The 23646-nt window shown below is 36.1% G+C and overlaps 1 protein-coding gene across 1 annotated transcript in view; it reads left to right on the top strand.

Annotated features, from left to right (window-relative positions):
* Nucleotides 1-22109, top strand: part of LOC107505041 (NXPE family member 2-like) — a 33605-nt gene extending 11496 nt beyond the window's left edge. Inside the window, 4 exon segments of the mRNA XM_036221554.1 lie at nucleotides 21085-21220; nucleotides 21607-21796; nucleotides 21798-21970; nucleotides 21973-22109. Coding sequence (XP_036077447.1) covers nucleotides 21085-21220; nucleotides 21607-21796; nucleotides 21798-21970; nucleotides 21973-22109 — 636 coding nt within the window.
* The last annotated feature ends 1537 nt before the right edge of the window (nucleotides 22110-23646 follow it).

Below are 23646 nucleotides of genomic sequence, written 5' to 3'. Positions count from 1 at the left end.
TCCAATGCCTGATGATTTGAGGTGGAGCTGACGTGGTGATGCTAGTGCTGGGGAGCGGCTGCAAATACAGATGAAGCTTGGCTCACTGGCCGGCTGCTAACCTCCTGCTGTGCGGCTCCTGTTCCTAACAGGCCAGGGACTGGTACTAGATCACAGCCTGGGGCTTGTGGACCCCTGCATTAAAGAATATCTAAGCTCCCCACCTCTAGAGTATGTACTCATTTGTCTTAGTCTACTTGGGCTTGAAGACATAAAGAAAGGTATTTAATCGAAAAGATTATCAATAAAGAAAAATTATAAAAAATTAAGAAACAAATAACCAAATGGAAATTCTAAAGTTGAAAAATATAATAAGTAAAAAGGAAAGTTCACTAGATATGCTCAACAGTAGGTTTGAATGAGTAAATCAGCACATTCCGAAGAATGAAGAGAAAATGAGAAAAATAAATAGCTCCTCAGAGGTATGTGGCGCAATTTTAAGCATACCAACAAACACGTAATGGTAGACCACAGGAAGAGGGAAAAAAAAGCAGAAAAAAATATTTGAAGAAATAATGTTTGAAAATTTCTCAAATTTGATTAAAAGAAAAACCCACCATAATCTACACACGAAGGAGCTCAACCAACTCCAACTAGAAGAGTATAAAGAAAACCCTATCCAGACATATCACAGTAAAAATGTTGAAAGCCAAAGCAGAAATGAAAATAAGGAAATCAGAAAGACAAAAATGACTAGTCTTGTGCAAGGCAACCACAGTAAGATTAATAGCATAATTCTCATTAGAAATGATAGAAGAAAAAGACAGTAGGTTGGATGACATGTTCAAAGTGCTGAGAGGGAAAAAATAAACCCCATGAAACTCATCAACCAGAATCTTTTCGAGCAAAACTATCTTTCAAAATTGAAGGTTAAGAAAAAGAGACAGACTCACTGATTCACCCAGAGCAACTCCAGTCTAGCAAACTCCATTCATGACTTGCGGAGACCAAGAAAAAAATAGCACAGATGATAGAGGCTCTGTTCATCCCTCTGGCAACCAAATCAAAGTTGTGACAGAAACAAGGAGCAAACAGCAAGGAAAAATTGCCTGGGATCTAGATGAACAAGCCATACAACCATGAAGAAATCCAAGAAAGCTCCCTGCAACGGCAGAAGGTAGGACGGGCTGAGGACGCAGGGCTGCTCAGTCCCAAGCAGCTGAGCAAGACCGAGGCTGCAGCAGCGGCAGAAACCTCTTAAAGGGGCCGCATCTGCGAGCGGATTTTCACGGTGACGGACATATTCACTCTGAGCACCAGTGCCCAGTCGGCTGTGTTCAGGAGGCACCAGGGACTTACAGGGAGACATTGTCAGAGTGAGGATGGAGGTAGAAGTGCTCGGTACAGAAGTGTCGGCGGTATCCATTGTTCTCTGTTGAGCCCTCCTCCATCGTAGTGTGTGGACACAGCACTGCCATTGCTGTGGCGTCATCAAACTGGATAACAAAGGTCGCTCCGCCCAGAGCAGTCCCTGAAAACCCTGCCTCCCCCAACTTGGGCCTCACCCAAGCCACGTCCAGGTGTATTGTTACAAAGTCAGGAGCTCCATGCTGAGGCTCACACTGGTGTGGCCTTTTGAGGCAACTATGAGCACAGCATCTGTGTATTTTGCTTGCTGAATCTTAACAGGTGGCCCCGGAGGGGTCGAGGCTTGGGCTCAATTTGGCCTGCAGCCGAACCCCTCTCAGGACTGCGCCACTGGACAGATGCCCACTTCACAAACCCACACTAGTAAGACGGGGAGACTTAGGAGCTTTGCTTAATACATAGAAACAGACATGGAAAAGCAGCCAAAACTGGAAGACAAAGAAGCAGAAACCATATGAGAGAACAAAATAGAGATCCAGATATTATGGAGTCCAGTAATCTAACAGATGCAGAGTTCGAAACACTAGTTATAAAGATGCTCAATGAATTTTTGGGAGATGTAGAGAACTCCAACAAAGAGATGAAAATGGAAATGGAAATTTTAAAAGGGAACCAGTCTGAAATGGAGAACACATTATCTGAGAGGAGAAGTATATTAAATGGAATAAACAAAGGAATAAACAAAGTGAGTAAAGAGAGGATCGCACACCTTATCTAGAGTACAGGAAACCCAGTCAGGACACTCAGACAGAATGGCAAGAAAAAAGGTGCCACTGAGACTATAAAAATAATTTAAGGAGGATATGGGACACTATTAAGGCTCCAAATATTCATCTGATTGGCATAATTGAAGAAAATCAAGATGTTGAACAACAATTAAATTTGAAGAAATAATGATGGAAAACTTCCCTAACCTGGTGAAGGAAATGGGCATAGAACCCCAGGAAGCTCAGAGGATTCCAAAAGTCAGGGATCCAGAGAGGCCCACCCCAAGTCACATCATGATTAAAATGCCAAAGGTTAAATTAAAAGAAACAATATTAAAAGCAGAAAGAGAAAAACAAATAATTACACATAAGGGAACGCTCATACAACTGGCAGCTGCTTTCTCAAAATAAACTACGCAGGACAGAAGGGCTTGGCAAAACGTATTCCACAGGATGAAGACCCAGCATATACAACCAAGAATAATTTATCTGGCAAAGCTATCATTTAGAGTCGAAGGACATATAAAGAGCTTCCTAGACAAAAAGCAACTAAAGGAATTTATCACCACCAAGCCAGAATTACAGGCAATTCTGTAATTCTGTAAAAGAAAAAATACTAAAGACTTCAGATTAAAAGAAACAAACAGACTAAAAGGAAGGAGATGGAAAAAGATATTGCTTTGATGGACCTAGAAGATATTTAGGTCAGACATAAAAAGATAAACACTATATGATTTCATTTATATGCGAAATCTAAGAAATAAAAAAAAAAACTAATCGGAAACAGACTCACAAATATAGTGACAATTCGGTGATGAACAGTACGGGAGTTTGGGGGGCTGGGAGAATGGGTGAAGGGTTAAAGAACTACAAATTAGTAGCTGATGGGTGGTTATGGGGATGGGGAGCATGGCATAGGGAATGCAGTTAGCATTAATATTTTGGCTAGGTGGAGGGTCAGGGGAGGGAGGGAGCAATTGAGGGGATCATTTTATGAACTCTATAGATGTCTAACCAATGTACTGTATACTTGAAACTAATTAAAATTAAAGAGAGATATTCCCAGATAAATAAAAATAAAGGGAATCCATTGCCAATGGACCTGTTTTACAAGAGGAATTCTTCACACTGATAATTAGCGGCCCAACCAGTAATTTGAAAGGAGGCATTCACACAACGAATGACTATAGAACATAACTACCATGCATAATGAGAACCTACTGTATATGGTACTTGCTAGAACACTCCTTAAAACTTTTTTCAATAGTAAAAATATCATTAAAGAAATTCAAAGTTATATTACAAAAGAAAGCAGTAAATAAGGAAAAGAAGAACAAAAAGACATGGGAAATATTGAAAACAACAACAAAACAAAGCAACTATCTCAATAATAAAATTAAATGTGAATGGATTAATCAACTGAATCAAAAAGAAGAAATTTCCAGATTGGTTAATAAGACAAGATTCAACTATATACTGTCAACAAGAGACACACTATATTTAATAATACAAATGGATCAAAAGTAAAAAGATGGCAAAAGATATATATACAGTAGTCATAAGAAAGTCATAAGAAGTTGCTATACTATTAACAGACAAAATAGACTTAAAAAATAATGTTACTAGAGATGAGGAACACATTTCTAATGATATAAGGGTCAATACATTAAGGATATACAACAATTAGAAAAATATATGCATCTAACAATGCAGCTCGTTCTGTGAAGCCTGTATTACTCTGGTAATAAAACCAGACAAAGACACTACAAGAAAACTAGAAACCAATATCTCATGAATATATATACATGAGAATATTCGATAAAATATTAGCACATTTAATCTATTAATTTATGAAAAGGATTATACACCATGACTAAGAAGAATTTATTCCAGGAATGCAAAGTGAATTTAACGTGTGAAAATAAATGTGATACAGCTTATCGATGGTGTAAAAGAGAAAACTCACATGGGTATCTCAATAAACACCAAAAAAAAAAAAAAGCATTTGACAAAATTTAACATACTTTATGACTAAAACACTCAACATATTAGTAATAATAGGAAGCAACTTTCTCATTCTGATAAAGAGCATCTATGAAAAACCCACAAATAGGATCCTATTTAGTGGTAAAAGACTGAAAGCTTCCCCAAGATGAGAAAAAAGGCAAGAGTGTATGCTTTCACCACTACTATTCACCATTGTACTGGAGGTTCTAGGCAGGACTATTAGGCAAAAAAAGGAAAGTAAGAAGTAAAACTATCTCTATTTGGAGGTGACATGATGCCCAATATAGAAAATCCTAAGCAATCCACTAAAAATCTATTAGAACAAGTAAATGAGTTCAGCAAGTTTGTAGGGTATAAGATTACAATATACAGAAATCAATTGTATTTCTATAAATTATCAATGAATAATTTGAAAACAAAATTAATAAAATTCCGTTTATAGCAGTGGCATAATGAATTAAGTACTTAAGAATAAATTAAATAAAACAAGTGTAAATCTTAATCTGAAAATTACAAAATATTGTTGCAAGTAATAAAGTATACCTCTCCAAATGGAAAGATAGCCCACATTCATGGATTGGAGGACTTAATATTGTTAGGATGATAGTTTTCTCCAAATTGATGTTTAGATGAACACAATTGCCATCAAATTTCCAACTAGCTTTTTTTTTTTTTTTGAAGAAATTAATAAGCTGCCCTTAAAATTTCTGTGGAAACTTAAGTGATCCAGAATAGCAAAAACAATATTAAAAAATGAAAGGTCAGAGAATTCATACATCTGAGTTTGGACCTTTCTACAAATTAACAGTAATTAGGCCTGTTTGGTACTGGCATAAAGATAGACTTATAGATCAATGAAATAAACCATTTATAATAAATTGATTTTTGGTGAGAGTGCCAAAGCAGATTAGTGATTGCCTGGGGCTGGAAGCGGGAATGAAAAGAGATTGCATATAAACATGAGCAATCTTTTGGGATGATGGAAGTGTTCTAAAATTGATTTTTAGGGATGGAAGTTTTCTAAAACTGATTTTTAGTGATGATTTTATAACTAAGTAAATTTATTAAGAGTTAGTCAACTGTACACTTAAAATGGGTGAATTTAATGATATGTATATTATAGATCAATTAAGCTGTTAAAACAAAAATATACAGTTATGTTGGATATATTCTCTAATACTTGAAAATCCTAAGGATTGCTTAAGATTTTCCCATCGTACGCTGGAAACGATTTAGGGAAAATCAATTCACTCTGTTTGGGGCTACAGGGTACAAAATTAGGAATGTGGAATATGAAATAGAAATCATTCTTAATTTTATCTATAGCACCCTCTTCTGTGGAATTCCACCTCCCTCTGAGGATCATTCTCTTGTTAACACCCATCACCACCCTCTTTTCTTTATGATCAACTTCTGTACATTGTAAAAGAGTTCAGTGTTGAGTTCATGATCTTCCTCCCCAACCCAATCTCATTCGCATTCTGTGAGTTTTTAATAGACATGTGAATGACATATCTGACATCTAAATCTTCGTAGTTTTTTGTCTCTCTTCAACCCAGTGACCTTCCTCTTTGCATCGCTTTAGATGATTAGACCCATGGGCACATATTATAACTCGTCATTAATCATAATTTCTATGCCACTTTATGACTCCACTTAATGAGTACAGACTCCTTGTCTTCTTTCAGTCCACTCACTTTTTTAGTGAGGGCTAGATAATAAATATATTAGGCTTGTGGATCATATGATCACTGTCTCAAATACTTGACTCTGTATTTGGGGAAAAAAAAAACCAGTCATAGGTAGTATGTAAGCAAATGGGTGTAGAGGTCTTCCAAGAGAAACTTTATTTATAACAACAGGCCACAGTTTTGGTCCAGGCCATAGTTCGTACCCTTCTCCCCCTGGCTCAGATACAGGCTTGTATAAGTATAAGCAAATTATTTTGCCTTTTGAGTCTCCCTTTCTCTATCTATGTAATGGGGATAATGTTTTTGCACTCTTCATTTCTGAGAGTCAAATGAGAAGATGAACTAAAAGCTCAAGTGCAATTGATGACACAATATTGAGGGAATTCATAATTTTTTATAGGGGTTCTAATAAATACCTGTTCTCTTTCAGGCTGAGTTCTGAATGAGTGGAGAAATTAGAAAAGAGTAAACGAATGGAGAAAAACCCGCCCCCTAAATTCATGGTTACTTCTAAGAAAGCTGAAATTGGAGAACGTAGCTTATACCTGCAAGGCAGGTGGTCTTTCTGATACTGAATCCCAGAATCAGAGAAGCTTACCTACCCAGTCCAGGCAGCAGTAGACCAAGCCAGGCCTTCTTTGCGTACTTTCTTATGAACAATCATGAATATCCTTCCAAATGGAAGGAAATTTCAGGAATGAGTTCTTAATGTTCTGCCTAGAACAAATGTTTGTACCATTCCTCCACTGTCCCCACACTGGATACTCATTATGTTGATAAGGCCAGAGCACCCTCTCCCACAGGGTGTTGGCAACGCCCTCACACAGTCCCGAGATTTTCTCTGAGTGTGTGCCAGAGGAGTTTCTCTGAGTTTAGGTCAAACTTCTCTCGAAATGTCTTCCAAAAGCAGAGAAGAATAAACTTTAACCTTCAGAGGCCAATGGATATTTCTGAAAAAGATTTTGCTAAAGGATTAAAATTTCTTGGCAGTGTTTTTTATCTTAAAAATTCATGCAACTGTTACATTTCCCCCAAGGAATGTTGAAGATTAGATTGATAAAAATGTCTAAAGTTACTTTCTAATTAAATAGCTTTAATTCTACCTTCCCTCCCTGCCAAATCATTGAGTAAAATTAACACAATAGGAAAGCGTGCTATTTAGTACCTACTACTCCACTTCTTCCAAAATGCACCCTCATACTCCCCTTATCACTGGGCAAAATAATTTTAATTTGAGAAACACGAGTCAACCAAAAATCAGCTTTCCTTTGTTATATTTATTTTCTCAAGGATTGGAGATTCATACCCTGAACCCACTGCGCCCATTCCTGTGGGCTGCAGGCCCACACAAGGCAAGGGCCTGGCACTCTAGCCCCAGCTCAATTGCCGATGCTGTGACCTCAGACAAGTTTTGTGGACTCTGTGTCCCAGACTCTTTATTACATGGGGGTACTAGTTTCTTTCCTGACTAGCTCCGTAACTATTATGGAAACAAAATGAGTTAATTATATATTTTAGGGGTACAAAGCGTTTGTCTGTTTACTATGCTATTATCTACAAAGCTGTGCTAATTATGCTGTGCTCAGAGCACACATTTATCATCAAGGATTTATGAAGCCACATGTTTTCACTTAATTCCACACAGGTAAGCAAACTTTCAGGGTTCCAGATACTATAATAATTGTCAGTATACTGTAGCATAAGGCAGTAGAGAGAAACATTCCTTAAAAAGAGTGGGGAAGGATTGGTGAAATCTATATCTCTTTTCTTTCAATAAAATTATTTTAGAAATTATCTACTGAATTTCTGTGCCAATCTCCAATGCTCTGTGATCATAGTCCTGATATCCATGTAGTTTTATGAATATGTGCCTGGAGGTATTGGTATAGATGCAAACAAACAAATGTTATATGTATATCCATATATCAAAAAGTATATGAAATACATGCATGTATATCTATATACATATCCATATCTAGATATCTCTATCTCTACTTCTGTATATAGATATCTATATATACATATATATTTCCATATATTTGTATCTATATCTAGATATCTCTATATCTAGGTATCTCGGTCTCTGTCTCTATCTCTCTCTATTGATAGCCCCATGCAGAGCAATGCAAATTAAATATGGCTGGTAAAATATGGTGATAACATGCCATTCGGTAGGTGGCTGCATTGTGATCAGATACTACCTTCAGTGACAGTGATCCTCTCATTGACAGAATTTTATTTTTGGGGTTCTCTCCTACCCTATTACAAAGCAAATTCCAGTGGGATTTTAAAATACTTTTAAAATGGAATGGAATGGAATGGATTAAAATAGCAAAACTAGAAAATATCACAGTACATTCTTCTTTTTATGGCCTGAGATTTAATTTAAATCATCATTGTTGGAGTGCTTAATGTATGCAGTTGTTTAAGCAAGAGAGTTTATAAAAAAGCACTCCAAATCTTGAGATGAAACAGCAAAATCAATTCTCAGTCATTCAGGAACTGTGGACAAGGGCTTCCATTTTTATTTCCAGTTTTTCAGATATTTCTCCTGCAACTGTGGAAGTGACTAATCCCACATGACAGCAAAACAAAGGCAAGACCAAGGGAAGTGCATTATATATGTAAATATGTAAGGATTCAAACAAGTGTGACCCTGGACTGTGATTACCTATATCTAATCTCTGAAACAAACTTAAGAACTCCTTCATGGCTTCTGTCTTCTGGCTCTGTAGAGTGAGCAGAAACAGGTCATTGAAAGAAAGGCTGTTATTACAGCTGGGATATTGTGGCCACAAATGGCATTTCAGCTTTTGATCAATGAAGCTTATAGGGAAACTCTAACCCTGAAATAAATGCAAAGACTGCTTTAACCAAAGAAACTCTGGATGGCTATAATTCCTGTGAAAGAGTATGAGAATGTGATGGAGAAGATATTCAACCACTATGTGGTACCTTCCAACTCTTATTTGCATGCTTAATGGTAGAGACAGGAGAGAGAGCAATAGATCAATCAGTGCTTTTCAAATGGTGATAGTAACCCTTTCGAGATAGTAAAATTATTTTATTTAGACATAGAAAATACTTTTAAAATGGAATGTAATGAAATGGATTAAAATAGCATAACTAGAAAATATCACAGTACATTGTATGTGGTAACTGTTTTGTGAGATGTGTGCGCGCGCACGTGTGTGTTGTGTGTGTATGACCTGAAATGGGCTTTGATAATTTGATACGATTTTCTTTCTGTGGATCCTGGACAAAAAAAGTTTGTGAAACTCTGCTATAATTTAGTTCTTTGCCACGTACTTTTAGGATTTTGGGTTTAAAAATATAAAACTAAAATTCCAACCACACAGCAATGACAACTCTAAAGAATACACCCTGAACTTTTATGGCAAAGTTTCTCAACTACTTTAGCATGAGGAGGTTACAAACCTTAGGTGGAAACAAGCTCCCTGAAAAACAAATGGGAGATTTAGACTTAAGCCTTGGTAGGCAAGTAAGACCAGTGAGGAAGGGTACCACATAATGATTGTGTGTGTGTATCTGAGAGAGAATTAGAGACTAGGATTTATTAGAGGGCACCAAAAAAGTGTTTCTTAGGGTAAACAATTGCTATGGGTAAAAACCTTGTTATGCCCACTGAGTCTTTGATGAGAGAAAAAGCTCAGAGCCCTGATATGACTCCAAACTGAAGAGTCAACCTGAGAAGAAACCAGGAGTCCTCCAATCTGCTCGATTCCCCACCTCAGGGAGGACTGTTATTTATGATTTCTTTTAGAACATATATTGGAACTTCCTGAAAATCCAGGAGGTAGTAGCATATAGACCTATTCTGGAAACTACTGAGGAGGAACCAAAGTGTAGAGAGCAATGTCATGTTTATTTGATTTAATGTGTCACTTTCTCCTGTTCTTTCTTAGAGGATACTTTGTTTCCAAATGCCACAGCACATAAATTACTGATGATGTTGATATTTATCTTAGTTCTCTGGGTCATTTACTTGGCTTCAAAAGACTTCACGAAGGTAGGAATTATTTCCTTTTCCAGAATTTCAGAAAAAGTCACAGTGACTTTGAATGCTCACCTTTCTCAAGGCAAGAATTAAAAGCCTAAAGCTTGTCATTTTAGCAACAGATGTGGATGAAAAGTTTCTCTGTTCAGCATTAATCCTTTTGACAATATCTATGCTATTATTATTATTACTTTTTCCACTGGCAGGTGGATTTTTAACCATCTCTGTAGTATTTGGCACTGCTAACCATCCTGCCTAAAAATTCTCTTTGACCTTGGCCTCTGAGGCTCCAATCCAATTAAATCTGTTTCAGCCTTCTGTCTTTACAGGAATTTTCTTATTATTTGCATAGTTCAGTTAGTGTTTTTTGATTTTCCCTTTCTGTAATCTTTCTTAAGTGATCTTGCTTCACTCTCTCCTCCCCCTCCCCAACCATTTAGTACAAAATTCATTTTTCAAAAATTCTACTTTCATCATCTTCTTGTCCTGATCAGAAACTTTCATCATGGCTTTTACACATGACATAATTGATGAGATCAACTCCTTTATTAACTATTTAAGGCTCTTCTAAATTTGAACACAATTTCTTTTAAAAGTATCTCTCTCACCTTGGTCTGATACAAACTCCCAGCTCCAAACAAGAAGGACCATAAGTCTGGAACATTCAGACGGTTAGTTATATGAACTGGTAAAAAATAGAGTTCTCAGACCACAGCTCAAAAGGTTTCTCTTTGTGAGTCCTCTATGTAAATATTTATGTTCTCTACGTTTCTTTCTTTAATCCTCTTCTTTTTCATACTTGTATCCTTTAATTCACATGCTCAGGTCCCATCCACTACCAATATTAATGTTTCTTTTGAATTTTTTTTTATTTTTCAATTAGAGTTGACATATACAATTATATTATTTTCAGGTGTAACAACATAGTGATTAGACATTTACATAACTTATGAAGTGATCAACCAGATAAGTCTAGCATCATTTCTTACACTATACGTAGTTAGTACAATATTATTGACTATATTTCCTATGCTGTACTTTATATCACTCTGACTACTTTTATAACTGGAAATTTAAACATCTTAATCCCTTCCCTCTTTTCACTCATCTCCCAATCCCCCTCCCATCTGGCAACCATCAAAATGTTCTCTGTGTCCAAATTTGTTTTGTTTTATTTGTTTATTTTGTTTTTTAGATTTCACATATAAGTAAAATCATATGGTACTTTTTTTTTCTCTGTCTGACTTATTTTAATTAGCATAATATACTCTAGGTCCATCCATGTTGTCGCAAATGGCAAAATTTTATTCTTTTTATGGCTGAGTTATATTCCATTGTATGTATGTACCAATTCTTCTTCATTTATTCATCTATGGATGGACACTTAGGTTACATCCATATCTTGACTATTGTAAATAATGCTACAAAGGGCCAGTTTATGGGAATGATGGAGCTAGTCCGTATTCTGATTATGGTGGTGCTTACACAAATCTTGACATGTTAAAACTCATAGAACCATATATTAAATGAAGTCAATTTTACTGTATTTTAGTTAAACAAAACAAAACAAATAACAGGGTACATACACAGGTCTGTCCTCACCAGTTCCAGACTTACCTAAATTTGGTGACTCTACTTAGAGTCAGAATATAAGTGAAAACGAGGAGATTGGAAAATGATAAAGGCATGAAATCTGTACATTCAACCTCATGCCTTTCCATGACTTTTGCTTCCACCTCCTTTGCTATCCCAATGTCTTATGTAAAATACCTAGATTAAAATAAAAAGAGAAATTGTATCCTAATTTTCAAAGAGATAATAGTTAAGGGTGGATAAATTTCTCATATTAGATTGAAATAATTTTTGAAAATTCAGTGATTTGCTACTTATAAGAAGCACATCTGAAATTAAATAGGTTTATTCTATTATTCTCTTTAAACATGAATGTCCTATGTGTAAAGAACCCCTTAACAATGATGAAATGAACTTCATTTAATGCATAATCACCCAGGTAAATGGTGATATCAGGAATCAAAGTTTAATTCTTTTTTACCTGTAACATGTAATCACTCACTATATCTGTGTTGAAAGAAAAATCTTTATTTTTTAGAACTATTTGATGTCTTATTAAGCTATCTACCCTAAGTCCTTGGCAATCTTACTCTTAAGAGTAGTACTAAGCTGGGATTCCAGAGTTTCAAGACCATGACTGTTGGCTAGTGGAGAAGAGCCCCAACTCCTTATTATTAGAGTTTGTCACCTCAATCATTTAGGACCCAGTGTTGAGAAATGAATCTGAAAACAAGAATTCTAAGAAACCCAAGAATAAGCATATTTTAGCCCTGGGGAATCAGATGAAAACTGCTTTAGAAGTCCCAGGTCAAGGGAACAGTATAATTTTTCAAAATTCTCCAGAATGTCTTCAACATCTGTTAGCCTCGATTCTTCTTTAATTTGGTTATTACTGGGATCTTTATAACATAAGAACTTTAGGGAAGGTTAATGGTTCTGGGCTATGGCCACGGTTTACAGAGATGTAGTAAAGATAAAGTTTTCTAAAAAGATAAAACCCCAGAGCCAAAGATAGATTTCCCCTCATCTCTATCTGGTAATCTCCCTCTCATCTTTTGAGAATCAAATGCCACCAGTTCTGTGAAGCCATTCTTTAAAAACAAAACCAAAAACAGTTTTATTGAGACATAATTCACATATCATACAGTACACCCATTTAAAGTGTATAATTCAATGGTTTTTGGTATATTACATTATTAATTGTTAAAAGTATGATCGAACATATATAACAAAGTTTTTCCATTTTAACCATTTTTAAGTGTATACTGCAATGGCATTAATTACATTTACAAAGTGTACTGTTATCACCACTATCTATTTCCAAACTTTTTTGTCATTCCAAATGGAAACTCTGTGGCTATTAAGCAATAATTCCCATTCTTCCTTCATGAAGCCATTTTTAACTGTCCCAGGCCAAATTTGCTAAATTTCTTTTAGGTGCCCATGAAGTTCTACTTACATATCTTTCAAATTATTCACTTTTTGTAGTAAGTTTACATGTTTGTCCCTCACACTAGTTTAGCCTTTCTTGGGATATAGTCATATCAAGTGTAAATAATAATTGTGTGTCTTCCTTTTATAATTAACCAGAAAAATTAAATTAAAATTATTATTATAAAGATTAATAAAGAGGGCAGAGAGTAACTGTTGAATTGTACATTTGAAACTTACTGGATTTTGTTATCCAATGTCACCATAATAAAAACATAAAATAATAATAATAATAAAAAAATAGTGGTCGGGTAAGGCAGCAACCTGAGAATGAATCACTTGAACAGCAACCTAAATGAAATGAGGAAGTGAGCTACATGAATTTTGGAGGAAATACTGTTCCCAAGAGAGGGAACAGAATCTGAGGCAAGAGCACGCTGGGATGTTCCAGGAATCCTGAGGGGGATCACTGAGCCTGAAATGCAACAAGTGAGGGAGAGATGAAGTTAGATGGGTAAGTGGAATCTTAGAGGTCATCTGTGTTTGATAGGGAGCCACTGAGGGCTACCATTTTGTCTCACAGACTTAGCACAATGGCTAACACCTAGAAGGTTCTCGATAACTGTTGAGTGAAAGAATAAGTGACATAAAATCTGGGAAAAGAATTAAATAGTTTTCTTTGCAGCAGGCCTTCTCAGTAATTTTAGTATCCATCTCTTCAAGTGTGGATAAAGCATAAAACATTTCGCCAAGTTACTTGACCAAGGAATATGCATTTAATGAAGACTTTTAAATGACTTTTGTTCCACAGTTTGGGAGCTGCTGCTATAGAAAGGCCTTGGTTTTCCAATATGGGTTCATAAGAGCAAGCTGGATAGCATAATATCCTTGAAATACAAGTTCAAATCCAATTCAATTATTAGGATGATGCAAGGTCAGAGGGAATGGCAGAACTGATCCTACATCTCTACAAGATTTTCCTTTCAACCTTATTTCACTTTCTCTTCTTTTTGTTTTCCTGATCAAGGTATGGAGAATCTCTTTTTTTAATAAATATTTTACTAATAACAAAAGGGATAATGATCATGGAGACATAGAGGCCTTTCTGTCTTGAAGGTCTCAGAACCATGTGTTAATTCTAAGGGAAGAGAATACGTGTTCTGACTCCATATTTCCTGTTGGCCACATCTGGCTTCTTCTTGAAATGGTCCTTGTTGCAGCCTATGTGGAAGGAACTCTTCTTGCACACTATCCCTGCTGCTATCAGGAAATCCTAAGTCTCTGATCTGGCAGACCTGCATATATTTTAGGTCCATCATGCTTCTCAAGTGGGCTCTATAGTGACAATAATCTGCCTGACCTCGTTTTACTTTCCAATAAACACATTTCCTTCTGGATTCCCTGCTCTATTTGAACTGTCCAGTTTTTTCCCCCTACTGCATGGAAGCAAAGATTTGAGTCTCCTCACAGGTGATTTAGTGTATAGACACTATACAAGGAATACTTGGCCTCACAAGTGATTCCATATCCAAGAAGTCTCATGGATCATTTTATTGCTAAGCTCTAGGGCCCCTTCTTAGGTCCAAGCCAGGTTCAATGACATCATTTCTTTTCACAAGTCCATAGACTATGCCTGTTTCACATTCATTTGTAACATAGTAAATACATTTTCCCACCAGGGTTTTCTCTCCCAACCCTGGCTACAGAATCAGATGCTACCTCCTCAGATACTGCTTCAAAGTTAAAAAAAAGTATTTTTTCTTTGATTTAAGAGTTTTATTGATAATCATAATGAGAAAATATAAACAAAGGTTTACCACATGAGAATACTTTATATAGACAACATAATTGTTGACAATTCTTTCAGTTTCTATTATGATTTAATATTACACACCTTTTTATGCAATATAATATATACATACACACACATGCATACTCAATAATATGAAGACAAGACACATGGAAATGAATGCCTTTATGCCATGAGTACATATTTTTTATTCTAATTTTAATGTTCCATCAAAGTTTGACTTTGGTAACCAAATTTACAGGGCCAGGTATTTATTTCTTTTATCAACTTCAACCTTACCTGGAATAGATGTGGGGGAATACATGTTTGAACAAGTGCAAGTTTCCCACTGAGACAAATTTTAATCTTGTGCCAAAGATAGGAGTGATAAGATCCTCAATAAAACCCTATGTAGTGATTATTATTATGCCCATTTTACACATATGGAAATTTAAGCACAAACATATTAAAGAGCTTGGCCAAAGTCACATACATAGTAAATTGCAGAATTGGAATCCCAATCCACCTTATTCTAAAGTCAATGGGGTATAGCACTGTCTCCCATGACTCCACCACTTCATGCAGCCTTCACTGTCCAGCTACTCTGAACTCTCAGTTCTCCAGTCCGCTTGCCCCTCAGTGAGGAGAATATTATTCTCACCTGACCTAAAAAAATCCTTTCCTGGGATTCAGGCAATCTTTTTCAATTTTGGAAAATACTTCCTTTGTTCCCTCTTGAGGCTCTGTGAATCTGGATCTGGAAGTTCTACCTTTCTCAAATATATTTCATTTTAAAGAGTGAATTTGATTTGACCAGATATAGCCACCGTCTTAATTGGTAAGACCTATTATCTTGAGGTGAAGCTCACTGTGCTAGGCACTTGAAATATTATAGTGAATAAGATTGACTGAAGTTCTACTCTAAAGGAGAAAAATAGAGTATGTAAAATAGACTCCTTGGGAACTTGTGAAGGTGGGAAGTACATGACGATGAGGCTGGGGAAGTAGACGCTAATACAAGGTTGTATGCCAGTTAGGGAGATTGGTCCTTATACTGTAGGTTGATGAAGGAAAGTCGTGGAAAGATTATGTGTGTGGGAATACAGTAGGCAGCATAGAGGATGTATTTAGGTTGGGTAAACTAAAGGGGAAGAAAGGTAATATAATAATCTAGGACAGGGTTCTCAAAGTAATGTCCTTGAGTAGACAGCCTCAGCTTCATCTGAGAGCTTGTCGGAAATCCAAATTCTTCAACCTCACTCTAGAACAATTTTTTCCAGCTTTATTGAAGCATGATTGACAAATAAAATTCTATATATTTAAGGTGTACAATGTGATGTTTTGATATACTTATATATATATAGTGAAATGATTACCATAATCAAACTGATTAACATATCCATCATCTCACAGTTACTATTTTGAGTGAGTGTGTATGCATGTGGTGAGAACACTTAAGCTATACTTTCTTAGCAAATTTTAAGTATACAATACATTATTATTAACTATAGTTACTATGTTTTACATCGGATCCTCAGAACTTATAGCTAACAATTTATACGCTTTGACCAACAGCTCCCCATTCTGCCCAACCCCTAAGCCCTGGCAAGCACTAGTCTACTGTTTCTATGAGTTTGACTTTTCAAAATTCCACAAAAAATGAGATCATGCAGTATTTGTCTTTCTGTATCTGACCTATTTCACTTAGCATTATGTCCTCCATATTTTATATATAGACCACATTTACTTTATCTATTCATCCATTAATGGTCACTTAGATTGTTTCCATAATGTGACTATTATGAATAATAGCCATGGCTGTTACAAACATGATATCCCTTCAAGTGCCTAGATTTTTAAATCAAAAGCTCTGGAGATGAGGTCTGTAATCTGAGTGCTGTTAAGCACTCCTGAGAATCCTGATGCATGCTCACATTTGACGATCACTGGCCTACGAAAATGTCGATGAAAGCCTGAATACTACAGGTGGTGAAGATGAAGAGGATGTCTTGTTTAAAAAAAATTAGAAGGTAAAAATCAAAGATTATGTATATATACACATGTGTGTGTGTCTGTGCGTGTGTGCGTGTGTATATTAGTTGCAGATGGAATGTAAGTGACTCTTTCTAGATCCCTGGATTCCTGTCATTAGCAGAACAGTTTTCCAGAATTCCTAACCCATTTACTTCCCCAGAATATCTTAAATACATTTAAATGAATGAATGAATGAATGAATCAATCAATCAATAAAATCATTTGCAGAAAGTTAAGACTGATTCAATCCAGCTAAACCAGTTATTTATTTTTACTTTAATATCTGGGCATATATCAGGCTTATTTTTTGAAGGTCCAATGTGGGAGTCGAATTGATGAAAAACTTTACCTCCATTGATGTCTTATCATATAGCAGTAAGTCTATTGAGCTGTTGTCTGTCATGTTCACAATTTATTAATTTAAAGCTCATTCTTACTTTAAGATATACATATTTTTAAAATTTTAATTAGTTTCAGGTATGCCGTACATTGGTTAGACATCTATATAGTGAGTAATATGATCCCCCCAATTGCTCCCTCCCTATTCTGACCCTCCACCTAGCCAATGTATTAATGCTAATTGCATTCCTTATGCCCTGCTCCCCATCCCCCCGACCATCCATCAGCTACTAATTTATACTTCTTTAACCCTTTACTCTATTCTCCCAGCCCTCCTCACCCATTTTCCCTCTGTCTATCACCAAATTGTCCACTATATTTGTGAGTCTGTTTTTGATTAGTTTGTTCTTTTTATTTCTTAGATTCCACATATAAGTGAAATCATATAGTGTTTATCATTCTCTGTCTGACTTCTAGGTCCATCAAAGCAATATTTTTTTCCATTCCCTTCCTTTTCATATGTAAGGGTCTTGTTTTCTTATCCTTTCAGCCACTATATCTTTTGGTTGGAGCACTTAGTTCTTTTCCATTTGAGGTACTTATTGATAGGAATGTAGTTGTTACCATTCTTTATTCCAGTTTTTGATACATGTTTTTTCTTCTTAAAGAAGTCCCTCCAACATTTCCTGTAATTCTGTCTTGGTGGTGATAAATTCCTTTAGTTGTTTTTTTGTCTAGGAAGCTCTTTATCTATCCTTTGACTCTAAATGATAGCTTTGCCAGATAAATTATTCTTGGTTGTATATGCTGGGTCTTCATCCTGTGGAATACGTTTTGCCAAGCCCTTCTGTCCTGCGTAGTTTATTTTGAGAAAGCAGCTGCCAGTTGTATGGGTGTTCCCTTATGTGTAATTATTTGTTTTTCTCTTGCTGCTTTTAATATTGTTTCTTTTAATTTAACCTTTGGCATTTTAATCATGATGTGACTTGGGGTGGGCCTCTTTGGATCCCTGACTTTTGGAATCCTCTGAGCTTCCTGGGGTTCTATGTCCATTTCCTTCACCAGGTTAGGGAAGTTTTCCATCATTATTTCTTCAAATTTAATTGTTGTTCAACATCTTGATTTTCTTCAATTATGCCAATCAGATGAATATTTGGAGCCTTAATAGTGTCCCATATCCTCCTTAAATTATTTTTATAGTCTCGGTGGCATCTTTTTTCTTGCCATTCTGTCTGAGTGTCCTGACTGGGTTTCCTGTACTCTAGATAAGGCATGCGATCCTCTTCTTTACTCACTTTGTTTATTCCTTTGTTTATTCCATTTAATATACTTCTCCTCTCAGATAATGTGTTCTCCATTTCAGACTGGTTCCCTTTTAAAATTTCCATTTCCATTTTCATTTCTTTGTTGGAGTTCTCTACATCTCCCAAAAATTCATTGAGCATCTTTATAACTAGTGTTTCGAACTCTGCATCTGTTAGATTACTGGACTCCATAATATCTGGATCTCTATTTTGTTCTCTCATATGGTTTCTGCTTCTTTGTCTTCCCGTTTTGGCTGCTTTTCCATGTCTGTTTCTATGTAATAAGCAAAGCTCCTAAGTCTCCCGGTCTTACTAGTGTGGGTTTGTGAAGTAGGCGTCTGTCCAGTGGCACAGTCCTGAGAGGGGTTCGGCTGCAGGCCAAATTGAGCCCAAGCCTCGACCCCTCCGGGGCCACCTGTTAAGATTCAGCAAGCAAAATACACAGATGCTGTGCTCATAGTTGCCTCAAAAGGCCACACCAGTGTGAGCCTCAGCATGGAGCTCCTGACTTTGTAACAATACACCTGGACGTGGCTTGGGTGAGGCCCAAGTTGGGGGAGGCAGGGTTTTCAGGGACTGCTCTGGGCGGAGCGACCTTTGTTATCCAGTTTGATGACGCCACAGCAATGGTGCTGTGTCCACACACTACGATGGAGGAGGGCTCAACAGAGAACAATGGATACTGCCGACACTTCTGTACCGAGCACTTCTACCTCCATCCTCACTCCGACAATGTCTCCCTGTAAGTCCCTGGTGCCTCCTGAGCACAGCCGACTGGGCACTGGTGCTCAGAGTGAACACGTCCGTCACCGTGAAAATCCGCTCGCAGATGCGGCCCCTTTAAGAGGTTTCTGCCGCTGCCGCAGCCTCGGTCTTGCTCAGCTGCTTGGGACTGAGCAGCCCCGCGTCCTCAGCCCGTCCTACCTTCTGCCGTTGCAGGGAGCTTTCTTGGATTTCTTCATGGTTGTATGGCTTGTTCATCTAGATCCCAGGCAATTTTCCTTTGCTGTTTGCTCCTTGTTTCTGTCACAACTTTGATTTGGTTGCCAGAGGGATGAACAGAGCCTCTATCATCTGTGCCATTTTTTTCTCCCTGAGATATTTTTTTGAGATTAACCATTTTGATATCTCCTCCCTGGGACAAATAGTATCTATCATTTTATGTTTTAAAGAAGAGATTTTGTTCTTGGAAATTATTTTCGTATCAATTTAAACCAATTTTCACCCTGAATCAGATATAAAAGTCTAGGCAACCCTTAAGTTCCGCTGCCTTCTCTTAAAATGTACAAGTTATTTGCATTTAAACTTGAGATTTATTCCTGAAAAGCCAATAATGGGTACTAGAGCTATATGAAATGTTCAGATGAGCAATAGATTTGAGAAATTTCTTTGGTGGTTTCTAATCTGTCTTTCAGCTGAACCATCTCAGTTGAAGTTCTTAAAACTAGCAATTTCTGTAGATTTTTTAAAAATTTTATCACGTGACCTTCAGTGGTAAATACAAAGCCATCTTACTCATAAAAGGGATGTTTCTGCTATACTGGAATGAAAGAGAATCCCAGAAAAGCAAATGACTTCTGTTATAACAATCAACAGGGTGTACATTAACTCACTGTCCTTGAATGCATTCAGCAAATGTTTATTGAGCACCTACTGTAGGCAAAGAACTTTGCAAAACCTTGTGGAGAACATAAATATAAAGAAATTATGAACCCATACCTAAAGCTCCCCTTTTCTGCCATGGCAATTATCATCCATGCCCAACTTTTACACCAAAGAAAGTTCATAGATTCTTGAGGTAACTTGAGTCCCCTTAATATCTCTGGTTTCTCTCTTGCCTGGACAGTAATTTCTAGTAAAGTCAGAAGGTTTCTTAAAAGATAGTTCTAGGCTGTCATTTTTCAGAGGCATTTATAAACCTGATATAATTCAACATGGGAAAGTTTCAGTTCCTAAACTCATACCCTAAATCCTAATAATCTAGGTAGATGACAAAGAAGATGTGTGTTTTAAGTGGCACAAATATAAAAATGTCCTTAGTTTTACGTAGGAGAAAGTTTGATATGAGTCAGTGAATACAGCTTAGGCTACTTTCATAGTGGAATATTCAGAATAAAAAGGTAATGATCCTCCCTTTTTCTGTGTTAATCAGACCACACTGAAAATATTATGTTCAATTCTGGGCACAATGATGAAGTATTTAAAGGATTTTAAGATTAATCAGAGGACATGATTCATGTACACACAAAACAAAATATGTGTGACTCTTATTTCATAAATGTGTTCAAGTGTTTTTCATGGGTAAGTAGTTTAGGGAGGAAGATATTTACAATTCAGCAAGGCCAATGTCAAGATTATAATATTCAGCTGGGCTGCAGAGCCACGCATTACCCCCTGATTTGGCTAGCTATTTCACAATCAAGTGGTCTTGGGGACAAGGAGAAGCCTGGGGCAACTTTGAAAATGTACAAGAGAAAAACCTGTCCTCACCCCAGGAAAAACTATTCAGGGAGAATTTTTAATTTCTCCTTTGAACATGATCTTGTAAAATAAAAATTTGTGGAAGAAGGGAGGGCAGAAATAGTGGAGGGTGGAGGGAAAAGAGAGAAAAGAAGGGGAAAATGAGGAAGGTGTTTCTGAAGTTATCTGTGGTAATAGAAATTGCTTACTATGGAAATTCTATTGCCAGAGTCAGAAAATAGAAAAAAAAATGTCAGGTTGGAATGAAGACATATTTTCCCAGTGGTTATACTGTAAAAAAAAAAAAGAAAAAGAAAAAAGGTAGCTTATCACATTTTGCAAACAGTTCGAGTTAAATGAAACAAAAAATATAAATGACTACTTAAAGAGAAAACTTATTTATCTCATGAGACATTCAACCTTGCATCAGTGGATTAACTATTTACATAAAGTTCTGAAAAGTATGTATGTTATTTTATTTTGAAATTATAGTTGACTTTCGAGGTTATTTTTATAATAATTAGGATTCTTTACTTTTTTAATGATGTTTGTTTTATTATTATTTTTCGATTTGCCAAACATTTGGGTTTGGGCTTTTTGTATATAATTAATTTGTTTTTTTTTAAACTAAAAATATTAACATTTTTTTCTTTCTCTATTCTAATAAAAAATTCAAAATTTTGTTAAGATTTTAATGCATTTGGTGAAGTTTTCTACTTTTCATAGACAGTAATACTATTATAGTTAGAATTGATATTGGTTAGAATTTTATAAATGTGGTGTGAATTTTGAAATTACATCATTATTTTCCTTTTGTTAAAAGATTCATCATTTTGTTTTCCATCAGCCTTAAGATATTTTGATCATGTAACTGGCATCTTTAAAATACATGTGCTTCTGGTTGCTGAAAGACATATTTTGATTCAGTGGGAAAAGCACGGCCCTCCATTTATTACCACAAATCTGTTCTCCGTGAAAGATGAAAACTACATCCCACAGGAAAATGACCAAGTAGCAGAAGACAGTGACATAGCCATTACCCTTGCCCATCAGCATTTTCATCGGTAGGGCCATCAGCATTCAAATGGCCAATGAACGTCTGTTCTTGGGAAGCCCAGAGACCAAGGTGATCCTTAAAACTGAAAATGCCAGGAAGATGTATCTAAATGCAGAGATGTTTAGTGACTTTCAGGACTACATACAGAATCTTATTATAGAGATATTTTCATGGATTTCACTGTGGGTATTATTGATGCTTGGGACATGACTATTGCATTTGGCACTGATAATGCCTATCCACCTGAATATGTGATTGGTAATCAGATTAACATGTTTTAAAACTATATTTGATAGAGGGAAAATACAGAAAAACAACACTAGCCATTCTCTATAGATGACATCACTTATACTGCGAGGATAGTTTAATACAATCCAAGGAGGGAAGAAATAAAATTTCAAAAATAAATTTATTCTAGAAAATATGCATAACATAAAAATTGCCATTTAAACCATGTTAAGAGTATAATTCAGTGGCATTGTGTACATTCACAATGTTGTGCAGTCATCACCACCATCTATACTCAGAACATTTTCATAATCCCAAACAAAAACTTTGTACCCATTAAACAATAACTCTCCATCCTCCTTTCCCCTAGCCCTTGACAACCACCATTCTACTTTCTGTTTCTATGAATTAGACTATTCTAGGTAATTTATCCAAGTGAAATTATATAATATTTGTCCTTTGTATTGGCTTATTTCACTTAGTGTAATGTCTTTACGGTTTATCCGTGTCATAGCATGTATCATAATTTCCTTCCTTTTAAGACTGAATAACATTCCATTACATGTATATACCACACTTTGTTTATTCATTCATCTGCTGATGGACACTTGGATTGTTTTCATCTTTTGGCTATTGTGAGTAATGCTACTATGAAGAGGAAACCAAATTTAAAGGAATATCACCAGTGCTGAGTATGATGACAGAAGAGCAAAACAATATCATTCATAATTTAATTTTAAGAAATGTACATCCCAGAAAGGAGTAGTCTAAATGATTCAAATTCAGAGAAAATGTGATCTGTTAGAGAAAACTTAGTGGAGTCATAATAGCAGCATTTTTGCTTGAGAAATTATTTGGAATTTGTTCTCTAGATTCTGGTAGGAATAAAGGATCATAGTCCAAAACTCACAAGTTTATTGAGAGAAACCAACTAAGCATTATGTCAATGCAGACTCTGAAACCCTGGTTTCTTGCTGACCCTTAAAGTATGAGGTAAGATCTCCAGAGGATCTCAGATGACTTTATAAGCTTTGTCTCTAAATCTTGCTCTCAGAATAAAAGTATCCGCCCTTTCCATTAATTTACTTGTGGTCACAATAGTGGAAATATTGTTATTCAAAAAGGATTCCCTTGTTTAGAATGTGTTTCTTAGTGAGAGAAAGTGAAATTATAATACTATAACATCAGTACAAAGGGCAGGTCATACAGCTCAGGACTGGGCTTCTCTAAATAAAAGAACATACATTAGAAATCTCTTGTATCAAACTACCTTTTCATTCTAATTTTTCCTATAGAAAATGTACAAAATAAATCTAATTATTTTTCCAACCATTGAACTCCTAAGTGCTTACAGGAGTTATCCTTTTCCCACCAAGGCCACCTCAAATTCTCTTACCTTAGTTTTAACATGGTAAAGTTTGTAGTTTTCTTAGTATTACTCTTCTCCGAATGCACTGAAGTTTGTGTACATCACTCTACAATATACCTTCTACCCCATCGCTCACTGTCACAATTGAATACTCCAGCTTAAATGTGGTCAATCGGCTTAGAATAATGAGGGTCAATTACTTCTCTTGTTCTAGAGCTGCACTGTACAATGTA

The sequence above is a fragment of the Rousettus aegyptiacus genome, unplaced genomic scaffold, assembly GCF_014176215.1.
Source record: "Rousettus aegyptiacus isolate mRouAeg1 unplaced genomic scaffold, mRouAeg1.p scaffold_m13_p_5, whole genome shotgun sequence".
NCBI classification, from domain to species: domain Eukaryota; kingdom Metazoa; phylum Chordata; class Mammalia; order Chiroptera; family Pteropodidae; genus Rousettus; species Rousettus aegyptiacus.
Note: the sequence above shows the minus strand (reverse complement) of the source record. Positions and strands in the feature narration are given on the sequence as shown.